The following is a 16,452-nucleotide window of genomic DNA, read 5'->3' as shown; positions in this document are numbered from 1 at the left end:
TTCGGAAACTTCCTACTTCTCTGTTTATCTGTCTGACTTTACGGTGGGTTTCTTTTGACCGGCCCCTATCATTTTAAAGAAAATCACAACGCCGAATGCATCAAGTATAAAAGCCTCGTCCGTTTCGTGAGGTGCGCGCACAGTCAGTGGAGGTGCGCGATGCGGTGCCAGGCGAAAGTATAAATTAGCCTTAAGATGTTTGTTTGGTTTTTCTGTAGTTCAATGGTGCATCTTACCTGTGTTTAGTACTGTCCAATTTACAAGATTTTATTTTACCACAAATTTTGTGATTTTGCATTTTTCTCTTGCACGTTTTTGATATTGTGATATAGGTCTTAAATTTCTTAAATTTAATACTTAATGGTCTTAAAAAGGTCTTAAAAAGTCTTAAATTTGACATTATGATATTTGCAGAAAACCTGTTACAAGACTTCAGTCTCTAATCTGAAAAAACACATTATGGTAAGACATATGACTTCATTTGTGTGATATTTAATTGATTTATTAATATGTTTAGGCACAAGGCAGTGTTGTTCTGTGGTTTCTGACGGTTTGTTTGCACGATTAGGTAATTAGCAAAGTTTCTCCATTATTTCTACGTTTTTTCTAATCAAATCATCTGTTGATTGTACAGATAAGAGAGGCATCATTTGAAAGTTTAGAGTCTATTTTTATTTGTGTATATTTCTGTTGTCTTTATACTCACAAAAGCAAAACATTGTTTTTGTAAAATAATCGCGGCACACTATTGATAAGATAATCATCACAAGAACATGTAAATCCATCAACATTGTAATACAGACTGTATTAATTTATTATGGATAAGTTAATACTGTTTAGAAAGTTACAAAAGTGTTTTCATAAAACACAATGGTAAGAAGACTTACAAATTTTTGTGAGGTTGTTGGTTCAAGCCCCTGCTGAGTCAGAGTAAGTTTCCTCTGGGTGCTCCGGTTTTGATTCGAATAAAAACCACACCTGACAATTCATGTAATGCTGTTTACACGGTTTCAAAAGTGTTTATAGTATCGTTAAAGGTGTTATGTAAAATGTGTTTTATTGCCTGGATCTTGTCTGATTCAGCAATTATGGAAAATTCCACCAATACCACCAGCTAAAAAACTAATTTGTACTCCGAGTAGTTTTTATGAAGAGTAATTTGTACTTTTACTTGTAACTGAGTATAATTTCAGCAATATAACAGTACTTGTAATTGAGTACAAATGTTTAGTACTCTTTCCACCACTGATACACAAACACAACACACAAATGCATATTATTCAACATACAAATGATTTTAAATGTAGGCTAGAGGAGGCTTTCTACTTCACTCTTGTTGCAGTAAAACATATGCAGAAATTACTCTCAGCAGAGCACGTTAAACAATTCTTTTTAAAATAATGAAATGCAGGGAGTATTTAAAACTTAAGAGTAAAGGATTAAACCATATTCCATAATGATCACACTGTTTGGTCAGTAGCCATGATTTGGATTTTTCATGGTGCACTGACCACACCCCCTTTATCCTGGTTCTATAGTGCAGTGCTACATTTAGGACAACTTTGTAAATACTGCACACAGGACAAATTGCATTCAGCCATCAAAACAATCTTTAAGAATGAACAAATTGACATTAAAAGAGTTCACCTCATAATGACAATGGTTTGACTAAATGCATAATATAATACAATCATTGAATCTATGATAAAGTTAGTCATTTATTGATTTTATAACTTACATATTTAACAATCCAATGAAAGATGAACAAATGGCATGGCAGGATTAAAAGCAGCTTTCAGCAATTGTTCGAACTTGTAAAGATGATATTTGCACTCGTGCGATCCCCTTTTGAGCTGGTCTCCTCCACAATAAACTAATTGACTGCGATGAAGAGAGTGGAGTTACTGAGAACATGCAGTCATGGAGGAGATGATTTTTGGTGTGGCAGGCCACCATGGCAGAATAAATATAGCAGAATAGCAGACCAACTTGTGATTTGATTGACAAAAAAAAAAAACATAGTGACATAGTGAGGGAGAGACAGGGAAACTTCTGTGGAGTGCCTTTAAAAGCTTTGGCTGGCTGAACATGGAAAGTAATGCAGCAAGCAGAAGTGCCAGGAATTAATACTTAGGTAAGACAATGTGAAGAACATGAGTCAGTGACTGGTGCAGGGTGGGCATCATAACATACTGTACACAAATGTACATTCAAAAGAAAAGGAAGAAATTAAGAATAAAAGTACAAGGCCGCGACTCACACTTGGGTTTTTCCTCCTGTAATAAATGCCCCACCCTGCGAGAAAGACCTGGCTGTGAAACAAATCCACTCAAGGAGAACACAGTGGCCACATTGCATAACAAACTCACTCCCACACAGCGGACAGCAGGTTGCCACATGGCTTCTGACACAATGGTGCTAGAAAGACCTTTAGACACTTTACCTGTAGACAAGACAAGGTTTCAGACAAGTGAGAAATGCTGCTTTTTCCAAACATGCATTTCTGCTGCAGTTAACCATGCTTCAATGTGGGTGGGACCAAAAATGTATTATTCTAGTTTAGCCAAAACAATCAATCCATCCATCCATTCATCTATCCATCAATAATCAGCTTATATAATAATTTAATAAGGATAGTCATGGTTTTAAGTTCACATATTTTGTTTGTGTGAGGAGTAAAAACAAATAAAAATATGAAACTTTACTGTATTTCTAAAATTATTATTGGTAATAAAAGTATTATTATAAAAGCAGATTTCCCTTGTCCAATTCCTTTTTCAGACTTTTGTACAGACATACATTGTATGCATTCTTGGCTTAGGCTGTTTTTAAACTTGCATTTCTATTAATATCAGGATTACATCAAATCAACTGAAAAAAATATACAATGACATAAATAATTGACATTTCCAGTACTAGCTCTATAATTTCCAAATTTTGATGAATATGCAGCCTGAATTGCAAAATCCAGATATGGTAAAGCATAAAATGTCACTGAATTTGACATACTTTAAAAAAAAATGCTGTATAAAGTGTGAATATTAAAGTACAAAAATATTGAATGAATGGCAGTTGCTCAGGGAGGTCAATGAGATGCACTATACAATAGTGGACAATATATGCAAACATTAAGCAAGACTGAAATCAGCATTGCAGAGTGATCCTTTCATTTTAAAAGTTCCTCCCTAAAAATTACCATAACTTTACTATAATCACAATATTTCCTTGAGCAGGGGTTTTCAAAGGGGGTCTAGGCAGGCATTCCCGGGGGTCTGCAAGGGAGAACTAGGAGCCATTTGAAATAGTAGTGTGAAAAAGCACGGAATCTTTTTAAAACACATTAATCTATTTTTTAATAAATTAAAATAGGATTAATCTAATAATCAACCAATTTGACACAATAAATGAATAAAAGATTTGTTTAAACAGACAAAATACATGGAAACTAGATAATAATAATAATAATAATAATAATAATAATAATAATAATGATAATAATAATAATAATAATGATAATAATAATAATAAATGATTAAAATGGCAATTTTATTAAACTAAACAACAACAAAAAACAACGAAACAATGAAAACATTTAATTTAAGAATTCTAAATATTTGACAAGTTCTATTTTACAATCATTGCAAATTGTGCCTAATTTTGTTAATGTAATTTGTTAGTTCATGCAAATGAAAATTAATATATGCTAACAATGAAAACGTTCCAATGAGAACCACGATCAAAAAATCTATTAAAATGTTAATCAGAAAAAAGTTATTTAAATATTTACAACATGACAAAATGTGTAATCCATTTCAATAATTTGTCATATTTTATTTTACGTTCTATAAGCCATGAGTTTAGATTTACTACTGTGATTGCAAAGACGACTTAAGTGAGTTAAGAGAACAGCCACAACATCTAAAGCCCTCAGCCGAGCTACGCTAGGCCTCCATGACATCATCGATGACCGGTCAGTTCTCCGAGACTCCACCCACTATAGAGAGTCATGAATGAGCTTAGAGCCAATGAGTGTTTGTGCATCATCCTTTGGGCTTTATCTCTGAGCTCATCCTATTACGGCTTTACCGTGACTCTCAGGACCCACAGCAGTGAAAAGATTCTCCTCACACCCACTGCCTAATCTGCTCCATTACCTCTAGTACAGCTGCAGTGCATTCACACTCATGGCAAACACATAAAACAATGGACCTTGTGCTCCGTGACGATTCACTGAGGAAATGTCTTATAAAGGGTGCTTAATAGCAGTGGTTTACAACAATGTTTTTGGAGTATCGCCAACACTGCACATTTAACGTGTCCCAATAGTATGATGTAATATAATATAATATAATATAATATAATATAATATAATATCAGCTCATTAATAGAGACTACAAATCCTAAAATGGGTAAACCAGACAAAGGAGAAATAGAAAATGTTTATATAACTAGATAAAAATGATGACAATAGGTGACTTGCCATGCAAAATTGAGACAGAGCCACACACAAACTTTACTAAAGGCGTTGTTTTAAAAAAAGTAAATAAATAGTATGTTAATAACCTGCTTTGGTTATAATTGGTGATCATATTACATGTTGTCATAATGGCTGTTCCTGTTTCACTGGACTGCTCTTGAAGGCCTGTGACTTACTGCCAAACAGTGGTTAAATATTCAATTTTAGGAAAATTATAATAAAGGTAATTAACATTATTTATGAAATAGCATATGAATTAATTGCAGGGCTGCAGACTGCAAGGAAGCTGTTCTTTTACATATAATAATAATAATAAACTTTTTTTTCCCTATCAGTCAGACTTAATATGTTCAGATTGCACAATTTGTATTGTTAGTTACAACAATGACTGCCAGATTATGCAATTTTGTTCCACTTCAATCTTGTTCATCAAGTTTATTAAAAGATTACAAATATTTTACTGCAATCACACATTTTGCTAATTAGTTTACATAGGCTAGATTTGTCTGCATATGTTTACTTTGGACCTTCTTCTTATAGACCATTTGCTGTATTCAGCGGTATAATTTTTATACATATTTAATGATTTCTCTTTATATTATAGGCCTGTTGAATATTGAATGGGAAGATTTTGTAGAGGAGTGCATCTGCAGAAAATATAATCGACTAACTAGCAGCATAGACAAATACAGTATAGCAACGGTATAAATGAGGGAGTCTAACAGTATTCAGGCACAGAAATAAAATGATCAAATGATTAAAGTTGCATAGTCTTCATTTATACATTATTAATTAAAATAGATTTTTGTTAAAGCTACAAAATGCAATAATCAAACCAAATGCTTTAAACTCGTTTCAAATGCTTACACAGTCACAGGCCTTAAACACACACAACTAATAAACTTCCAAGTTTTTTATGGTTGAACTGAAATGACTCCACAATTGTACCTGCTCAAATATAGCCCTGATTCCACATTACAGATCCTGCGATGTGAATAATGCGCATTCACACATTGTGATATTGATGCTAAAATACTATATTGTGCAGCCCTACTAAATATATACTAAAATGTAACCCCTTTTTAGCATCTTCAAGATGAACTGGAACGGTATTTAAATACCATTTCAATAACAACAAAGCCGTTCAAACTTTTTCTGCTTGGTTTCCATTATCAAAGAGCCACACATCATGAATGTCTGTAATGGGCTATTGAGTATTTCCTACATGTCAGTTTCTCCTGTATTCAGGTATGCCTGTTTTCAGAACAAAAACAGTAGTTAAAGGTCCCATAAAGTGCTTTGAAATGTGCATTGTTAATTTTATGTTTGACGGAATCTCTACTGAAAACTGAAGAGAGGCTTGGGACAGAAAAAGTTCCTCCACAATAGCATTTTAGCCAACAGCATTTCGTTTATCACAGCTCTGTCAGTAAGGGTTACGTCAAATAAAAAGCAAATGGGTAGCGTCTTGAAGGGGACAGGGCATGTCATACTAGAGAGAATTTGATTGGTCAAGATTTGATGAGAAACTGAAGTGTGAGGTGACGTGAAAAAAAAAATCATTGATCTGTTTAACCGGAAATGACAAACTGCAAGCTTTGGATGTTTATCAGTTTTAGATTTTCACAAATGATCACTGTTCTGGAGAACACTATCTAAAAGAGATCCTTGAAACTAACATCCCAAAAAAAACTTTGTTTTAATTTTACGCAAACTTTAAGTAAATTCATTCTGTGCTTGTAAGATGCGCTTTAGGAGCAACAGAAGTGCACTGAAAAAATTATTCAAAGATGATTCCTTGGATTTACTCAATTTTTTTACGTTAAGTGGTTGTAAACTATTTATTTGGGCTGAATTTAAACAAACAAATTAAGTTGAACATTATTAAATTTAATTTGTTTGTTTAATTTCAACACAAAAAAATTGTTTGCAACAGTTTTGCATGCAACACTTTCTCTCAGTGTGGTTTCCCAAAAACGACAGTAAACAAAGCAGCACTGTGCTCACAAACGCTAACATTAAATTAAATGAAACTTTCAGTAGATGGCCATTTATCTTTAAAAATAAAAACATTTAATAGGTAACGCAGATCATTGTAAATGTGAACATAACATGTAATTTGTTAGTTTACATGCTAATTCAAGTACTCACTGGGCTATATTGCCTCGGTTATCAACTAGGCATGGGACAATAACCATTTTCAAGGTATACCGCGGTTTGGAAAAGTCAAGGTTTTAAAACTGCCAAAATTTTCTGCAATACCGTTCCTAAAGTATGTGTAATATTTTTTTATTTACAAATTTTTTTGTTTGTTTTTTAGAACAACAATAACTCCAGCAGAGATATCCAAAGATGCTGTTTTAAATTGTAAAGAAACCTGTGTTTGACTAATAAAGACAGCAGAAGTCAATGATTCATTTTTAATATTTAGCTTGACACGTTTACTGCTCCAAAATATTTTAAATGTTTCACAAAATAAAATATATTGTGTTTAAAGGGGAAAAAAGCTTTAGTTTTTTTTTTACCCAGAAATTTAAAAAGAACATATTTCAGAGCAGTAATCACAATACCGTGAAACTTTTATCGAAGGCTATCATACAGTCAGAATCTATGCCTACTATCGACCACACACAATTATCTTTTTTTTCTGTCACAGTTGTGCCTCAATGACACATCTTACAGGCAAATGTACTTCCAGTATATTTCTAGTAGTATCCATAAATCTAAAACGCATTATTTAATTTCATGTGCAGCACAGTCCTCAAGCTACAATCAAAATTTCTAATGCTTGATTTCCACTTTCCATTTTGTTTGAGCAGTATGGTTCAGTATAGTACAGTATGATTCAGTACAGGTCACACTGAACGAATCATGGGTCAGTATAATGGTATGATAACCTTGGATAAAAATAACCCACAAAAAGCCCATTTGAACGGTATAAACGTTATAACGGTTAGAAACGATATAACAGACTTTTTTGCGGTTTTAAAACCTTGACTTTTCCAAACTATGGTAAACCTTAAAACCGGTTATCGTCCCATGCCTACACTAAACAGGTTTGCGTTTTCACTGCCAACAGTACCCTAAGCTTAGTAGGCATGGTGTACATGAGAAAGTGGCGACTGATGTCATTCTCACTCAAAGAAGAAAGCAGGTCGTTTACATATTGCATTTTTGCGAACTCAAGTCCATTAATCTAAATGCAGACAATAGAAGCATGAGAGAGAAAAAAAAGAGAAACACTCTTTCCCCACAAAATTATGCTGTACATGAACATCCATGTAAACAACAGTAGAGGACATAAAACAGATATTATTTTTGCTTCTTGGAATGTGGTAGTTTGTTTGAGCATGATTCACTGCTGTGCACACCATCGTATCATTATGTTGTCGTACATTGCCTGTACATAAATGGCACTTCCTGTGCTTCTGTTCCCCTTAATGTTGCACGTGCAAATGATAAATCTCTGTAAATCAATAGAATTCAGCATTTATGGTTTGCCATTATGGTTCTTCTAACAGTGAAAATGATCCACCATCTGCAGAACTTGGTGCCACCAGTGTCACTGGATTTAAATGTTAGTCTAGAATCCTGAATAGAGATGCACCAATTGATGAACCACAGACTGGTCACATTCCAACACCTGAATTGCACTCAAGTAATGTGGCAAATTTCACCAAAAAAATCTCTATTTGACAGCATAACTGTATGAGAACCAGTGTCAGAAATGAACTGGTGTCCAGGCATTTTATCCTACCAATCAGATGATGCTACCAACACTTTTGGATTGGTTCTGAGGTTGGGGTGAGGGATTAGGTAGGTTAGGGTGATATTACAGCTTCATATCCCACTACTCTACATTAAAATTTACATTGGTAGCAAATCTGATAGGTAGCATATTGCGTCTGCAAAATGTGCTACATACTTTTTGAATGGGAGGTAGAACAATCTGACAAAGTAGGACAAATCGACAGAACACCGGGCATGAGGCAGAGATAACCCAAAAAGGTATTGCACAGCTAAACTATTATGGGTGAAATGAAGGAAGCCAAATGTGATAAAGAATACAAATTGACAAAATGTCATTTGTGGCATTACATTTCGATCTACAGAACTTAGAACATTACATTTTTTGGATATAACCAAATTACAAACATTTCTGTTGAACACTGTAACAAGTGAAAATTAGGGCTGCACAATATATTGTTTCAGCACTGATATCGCAATGTGAGTGTATATTGCAATAGTAACACCGCATTATATGCAATGTTAAATTGAGATTATAGTCTACACATGAGATTTGTGGCATCATTGCAGAGTAAAACTTATCATTTGCATGCGTTTTAAAGGCATTTCAAGAAAGTTTAAAGCATTCGACCACAATAACTTAAAACATTTTTAAGTCTGAGGAAACATTTTACTGATTTATTAATACAGTGAAGTCTAAATGGTGTTATTTAACTGAATGCGGTTTAACTCTATGGGAAACAATAAAGCATTGTATATTTGTTTGTCTTTTTGCTCTATTGTAATTATTCTTGCGATTTTTATACACTATGCACACCCTTACAAAATAAACCCTACCAATCAAATTAAGGATTCTTTTCACAGATAGAGTTATTCAAGCCATTTGGTGAAACTGTATTCATATCACTACATATATTGCAGCAAAACAAAATATTACAATGTCAGATTTTTTCCAATATTGTGCAGCTCTACTGAGAATCATTACATAATCAACGGTAAAAATGTGTAATGTATCTCTCAAATTCTCTTGTCACATTGTTTTTAAACAAAGCATGCATTTATTTAACAACTTAAGCGACTATAACCAGAGTCTGTCCACAACAGCCTAATTTCATGGCTAGACATTCGCTCTGTGTAACCAGAATAAGGCGTGCTGCTTCTCAAAATGCAAAAACTTTTGCTGTACTGAACAAGAGAGGCACAGTACACACACATATTAGGCAATGTTTAATTACAGCTTATGTCCAGTTTGTCTTGTAGGCTTTATAATAAAGCAAAATATCTTCATATGAATGAGGTTTTCCAATGTTTTTAATATCCTATTAAAATCACTCACAATAATACAACACTATTAAATATAATATTAGTAAAGTATTATTGTAAATAATATTACTAAAGTCAAATCATGTGGTTTATCTGATAAAAAGTTTAAAACAAAGGAAACAATGTTTCACATATAATATTAAGAAAAGTATTTGCACACAGTTAGTGAACAAAATTATTTTGGCATCAATTTTTACCTAAATAGATCTAAAATTTAATAAAACTTGGGAATTTATTTTACTTTTTTAAATATTTACCAACAAAACTTCATGCCTGAACCCCTAAATATTAAAGCTTCTTATATTTAACAAGCTTTCCATGTATTTAAAACTATCATCTTTTATGTAATTTAATGCAGGCATCATAATTGGGATATCTCATCTTTGACTCATGTAGATACACAATCTTCAATTATTTCAGGTGCAGAAGTAGTTTACTCATTTGTTCCACAATGACATGGAATGGAAACAAAAACCCTGTAACTTACATCAGATCTGGCATTTACCAATACAGAAGTGTATTCACCAACTTCTTTATCATAACTTCCTTTCTGCAAACTACGGCCAGAGCACAACAGAATAAAACACAAAACCACAAGTGCAAAACAATTCCATGTGCCATTATTGCCAGTAGAAAATAATAATTAAAGTACTTATAATACAGCAGTGGCATTCATGAGATCAATTAATGCAAAACTATGTAAAATAGAAATCAGTTTCAACAATTTTAACTATTTGAATAATTGATTCCTTATAACTTAAATAATCAAACAAAAGCCCTATTCATAATAATAGGGATAAAAGGAAAACCAAAAATTGAAGTCAAATTACTTGTTACTACTATTACTACTAGCTGCTACTACTAACAATAATAATATTTTGTAGACTCCTTGGTTGTTTATTGGCACCTTTCTTTTAAAACTAATTCGTAAAGAACAAAAAAGAACTAGTTTCTCCTTCTGTCAGCTCTTCAAATACCCTCCCACCCAAAGACTGTGGTTTCTAAGCCAGTGCCTCTCTCTTGTTTCACTAATTCTGTGATTTGGCTCCAGATAAGAGCTATGCACCAGAAGATACCTGCCCCACACTTCAGCCAAAACCAACCTGTCGGAGTCCCTCTGAACATTCAGACTGAGTGTATCAGTTAACTTGTTGGGTTTCAGTTGTGCCTCACTGCAATTAGGTGGGGAGGAGACACCACACAAACACAGCAATCAAACTACTCTCTCTCAAAGACAAAAAAAAAAAATTACGAATTAAAAAAAAAAAATTCCATGATGCACCTCTTTTATTTAGCAATTTTTTTTTTTTTAAATACTACACTGTATTGTTTTGCACATTATTTAATTTTCTGAAATCTGGCCATTTTTGTTTAAATATTATGCCAGTTATTTATTTATTTATTTATTATTTTGTATGATACCTCACTTGTATGATTAATGGTGTTATTGCTTTATACTTGTTTGTGCATCTTGATGCTAGAACAATATATATATATATATATATATATATATATATATATATATATATATATATATATATATATATATATATATATATATATATATATATATATATATATATATATATATACACACACATATATGAGAGAGAGAGAGAGAGAGAGAGAGAGAGAGAGAGAGAGAGAGAGAGAGAGAGAGAGAGAGAGAGAGAGAGATATTAGGTATCTGTTCACTTGGGATTCATAGTGACGGAATTAGCAAATATCCAAAAAAAAAATAAATAAATAAATTTTAAATAAAAAATAGAAAAAGCTGGGCTAAACAGTCTTGCTGTCTGATGCATGCGATAAAATCTTTATTTTAAGAAAAATCACAAAGAACTAAAATGTGAAAAATTTGTCAAAACGTTGCCTGAGATTACTCCCTCTCCATCTCAAACACAAACCAGGACTAAATAAGGAGATGCTTTTCTGATGCTATTATAAAAATTAAAAAAATAACAACAACAGGTAAGCCTACGTGTTAATGTACCCATCTTGTGACATCATGTATTTTGGTTCACTTAAGTGTCTTTGGTCTGTGTTGTTGTGTTTACGTTTTAGTTTAACTGCACCAGAGTTTGTTCGGAAGTGTACTGATGCCCATCTTTTCAGTTGTCTTGGTCCACTAGTTCCTATCAAGGGTCCACACTTGTCAATTGAATGACACTAAGAGAAATCGCACCAGAGATAAATGTAATCAAGAGTGGAAACATCCTTAATCAATACATGTAAAGCATTAAAAACACAATGATTTAAAGCACCCAAAAATGTTTAATCCCTAAACAGATCCTAATCAGACACAAGCACATGACCAATTTTGTGAAAACCATCAAATTAAGCAAAAGCGGTCCTAAAACCCTTATATAAGACAAAATATCCATTTACATGTCTGACCTTCTATTTGCCAAAGCCTTGTTTTGTACTGTTTGTTCATTCCCAAGAAACCAAAAAAAAAAAAAAAAAAAAATAGCTACACGTTGTTCAGTGCTTGCTTTTGACGTGTAGTCATTTGTTGATGACGTCAAGTTCATCATCATTTTAAACGAAAGGAAAAGCAGGCAAACAAAAAATGACATTGCTTCACACAAGTGTTTCAGGGAGTTGCCAGGGTGGAATAGTTCAGGATATGTTACTAATAATAGATTTTACTCCAGATTTTCCCCTCACCACACAAGAAAAAAAGAGAGGTTCTGCTACATGTATTTCGTGTTTGTCAAACGTTTATACTCGTTTAATTTCTACGGTTGAGTGAACAAAATTATATTATTAGTCCATTTTGCACGAAGAAAGCCCTTTAGCTTTCAAACAATCCGCATAGCATTTATTACAGTAAATATGCAGTTGAGGAAACAAAGTAACATCATGACCGCGTCAGTTACAAGAGCTATGCGAACAAGCACAAACGTTGCACGACTGGCTTTCTTCGTATAAATACGATCACGTTTCATGTATAATGCACTCTATTTGCAGTAAACATGATAGTTTAGCTATGGACTGGGTTTGAAGCAACAGTTGGTTTCTGTGTCAATATTTCTAGGCCACATTTAACCCTTTCAGACACAGTTAAAAGTCACTATCCCAATCCTAAAGTCGAATGTTGACATTTTAAAGTCGTGTCCGGACGAAAACATGGAAGTCGCGATTAAAGTGTGTTGATGGTGTCGAAGCGCGCGGTTAGTAAACATTAGATAAAACAAGTCTCACCTGCACGGAATCGGCCGCCATCTTGCCTCTTAATAACTTTGAATCAAACTCAAGGGAGCAAAAAGGAGGAATTTCAGTAAGAAGTTAAACCTCTCCGCTCCTCTCCAAGTTAGCACGTATATCTTCCTGAGACTGAGGAAAACACATCGGATCCACGACTAATGCTATTCCACAGCGCAGCCGGTAAACTTTCCAATTCCCATGACGCTGCCGAAATATCCTTGTTTGATATATAGGAACGCAGCTGTGTAAAAGTCGAAAAGTTTCAAGAAATCAGTGCGATGGTTTTCCGTGACAGATCCACGCAGAGGGACGTGGAAATGCGGCTGTTTTGAATGCGTGTATTGTTGAACACGCTCCTCTCCTCTGCTCTCCCAGCTGGAGTCAAATCCTACACTTCCAGTCATGTGATCAGAAACTCTATGCAAGCATTTTCCCATGAGTGATCCATGTTCACTGCCAAATATAGAGTTTAAATCATTCTTGTATATTTACTAGAGCGTTGTATCGGATTACATCACCGCGTTACGCTGAATAATTATAAAAACACATCAAACGGTAATTATACATTAGTGGAATTACATTTTTAGCACAATACTGATACTAGGTGGGGCTCAGTTTTTTTTCTTTTTCCCTGTAAGCTTCAACCTGTCAGAATGAATAGGTAGTTAGTTAACATAGATTTATGGGTCAAAGATCAAATGTAAAAACGTGATTTAAAGAAGATTTTTTTGTATAAAATTTTTATCAGGCTTAAAAAAAACTATTTTTTGTTACATTAAAAAACTCTATTTAAGGGTCACAGTGCAGCCCATAAATACTTTAAACTAGTTTTTAATGTTTTACTTTTGTTGATTTTAATTTTAAGATTTTTTTTTATTAAAATTATGATTATTATTTTTTTTTTTTACAGTTTTACGTTTTAAAAAATTATAATAACTTAATTTGGCCCTGTAGTCTTTTTTTAAATAATATGTAGATTAATATGTATTTAATTTAATATTTAGAGATCATAATAAGTATGTTATTTATTTTATATAAATAGATTTCACTAAATGACAATTCATGTAATTGCGTGCGATTTTGGCATTTTATTTCCAGGTTTTTTGAAACTTTAAATTTGTCTCTTTTGCGTTTATTATTTCTGTATGTGTAAAATTCACTTTGACATTTTAATTTCACATGGAAACCAAAATTGTTTGCCAAATAAAAAATAATAAATAAATAAATAATAATGATGATAATAATAATAATAATAATAATAATAATAATAATAATAACAACAACAATATATTGCTGATAATATAATATAAAATAAAATAAAATAATATAATATAATATAATATAATATAATATAATATAATATAATATAATATAATATAATAAAATATAATATAATATAATACAATATAATATAATATAATATAATATAATATAATATAATATAATATAATATAATATAATATAATATAATATAATACAATATAATATAATATAATATAATATAATATAATATAATAAAATATAATATAATATAATACAATATAATATAATATAATATAATAATGCTTCATTATTATTATAATTATTAATTGCAATAAATATATTAATTTAAATAGTAATAATAATAACAATAGTAATAATAATAATAATAATAGGCTACAATATCACATATCACATTTAAAGCATTGTTATTATTTATCTCCCTGTAACCTAAATGTCTTTCACCAACAACAAAACAACAGTACTTCTGTTCTGCAGATGATTTTTAAAGCCAAGACACGAATATGTAAATCATTTGGCCTGACAGCTGCAGAGGGAGCTAAGACAAACTATAATACACACATTGTAACTGTGAACTCTGATCTTTATTCATTCTTCTTTTTCAAGTTTTCTCAGATTTCTCTCTCCTTTTTCTTAAATCCAACAATGACATTTTATATTTTATTCATAAAACCATCTATTTTTAAATCTAGCATTGGTTTTTGAATGGGAATTTGCTTCACCTCCAGTTTGAAACCTTTATAACCACCGCTGGCTTTCTGACCGCAGCTTCCAAAGAGCCAAAAGCTTGAAACTTCCTGTGGTAACAATTGGACTTCCTGTGTTAGAGCATGTGTTTCTCTATCATACTTGATAATCTGCTGTTGCTTTAATAATAGGTTACACCAATACTCTCAGCACAGGGTACTGAACATCATACAAAAGTGTAAAAATGACAATATAGCATCCCAAAAGTTTCTCATTTCGAATGATGGCAACATACATTGGATTTCAGTGGGAGTTTTGTTCCATCATTTTCGTTACTTTAAAACTGCTGTTCTGATAAGATAAATGTTTAAGATGCTTTTATCTGCTTTATGGAGAAGAGAATATTACCATAAAAGCATAAATGCAATATTAGCTCTGTGCAATCACATGGGAAACCAGTAATACCAGTCTCTGGGGCAATAAGGTTAATAATAGCAATTGATTTTTTGTGTGTGTATGTTGCAATGGGAGCAGGCAGCCCAATGCGTCATATGTGATGGACATATGTGAGATAAATAAATATGGACTTATGCAAAGCAAATGTGATTGATATATAGACTATATAAATAAACAATGAATTTTTTTTCTCTTAAAGTAATAAAAAATTAAAGTGTATGTCAAACTATTGAGATTCTTTTTTAAAGACTACCGTTGAGGATAATGAAAAAAATAAATAAATAAAAATGTTTAATAATATAATAATACACAGTGTTATTCATTCATTCATTCATTTAGTCCCTTTATTCCTCAGGGGTCGCCACAGCGGAATGAACCACCAACTTATCCAGCATATGTTTTACACAACGAATGCCCTTCCAGCTGCAACCTTGGGAAACATCCATGCACACTCCTTCACACAAAAACACTACAGCCAGTTTAGTTTATTCAGTTCACCTGTATGTCTTTTGACTGTGGGAGAAACCGGAGCACTTGGAGGAAACCCAAACAAACATGAGGAGAACATGCAAACTCCACACAGAAATGCCAACTGACACAGCTGGGACTTGAACGGCGACGGTGCCAACCAATGACTGATGCTAACCACTGAGCCACCGTGTTGCCCCCGTAGTGTTGTTGTTGTTGTTATTATTATTATTATTAAAATGCAGTATAATTATAATAATAATAATAAAGATAATAAAAATCTATAGCATCACGGTGATGAAGTGGGTAGCACGATTGCCTCACAACAAGGCGGGTCAGTTGGCATTTCTGTGTGGAGTTTGCAAGTTCTCCGTGTTCACGTGGGTTTCCTCTGGAGCTAAATTGGCTTTAGTGTACATCTGTGAAAGAGTGTGTATGGGTGTTTTCCAGTGTTGGGTTGCGGCTAGAAGGGCATCCGCTGCGTAAATCATATGCTGGATAAGTTGGCAGTTCATTCCGCGGTGGTGACTCCTAAATGATAAAGGAACTAAGCCGAAAAGAAAATGAATGAATGAATTAATAGAAATATTAATTATTTAATATTTCTATAATTCTATTAAAACAGCTAAAATAACACAGGAGACAGAGTGTTTATTATCTTTTTCCTCCACACACCTAGATAGGCGCACCAAAATCCGACAGAAGTTAGTATTTAAAAATTAACAGCAATTGTGTAAATGCCCTCAAAATAATGGCCATTTCCTAGTGGATGTGGGAGATATAACCCGAGTGCTATTAAACTG

General features: G+C 32.8%; 1 protein-coding gene across 1 annotated transcript in view; it reads right to left on the bottom strand.

Annotated features, from left to right (window-relative positions):
- Positions 1-13,252, bottom strand: part of pkn2b (protein kinase N2b) — a 70,349-nt gene extending 57,097 nt beyond the window's left edge. The window contains exon 1 of the mRNA XM_056459794.1: positions 12,755-13,252. Coding sequence (XP_056315769.1) covers positions 12,755-12,775 — 21 coding nt within the window. The 5' untranslated portion in view covers positions 12,776-13,252. The remainder of the gene's footprint in view (positions 1-12,754) is intronic.
- Positions 13,253-16,452: the final 3,200 nt, after the last annotated feature.

Source organism: Danio aesculapii, chromosome 6, assembly GCF_903798145.1.
Source record: "Danio aesculapii chromosome 6, fDanAes4.1, whole genome shotgun sequence".
Taxonomy (NCBI): Eukaryota; Metazoa; Chordata; class Actinopteri; order Cypriniformes; family Danionidae; genus Danio; species Danio aesculapii.
Note: the sequence above shows the minus strand (reverse complement) of the source record. Positions and strands in the feature narration are given on the sequence as shown.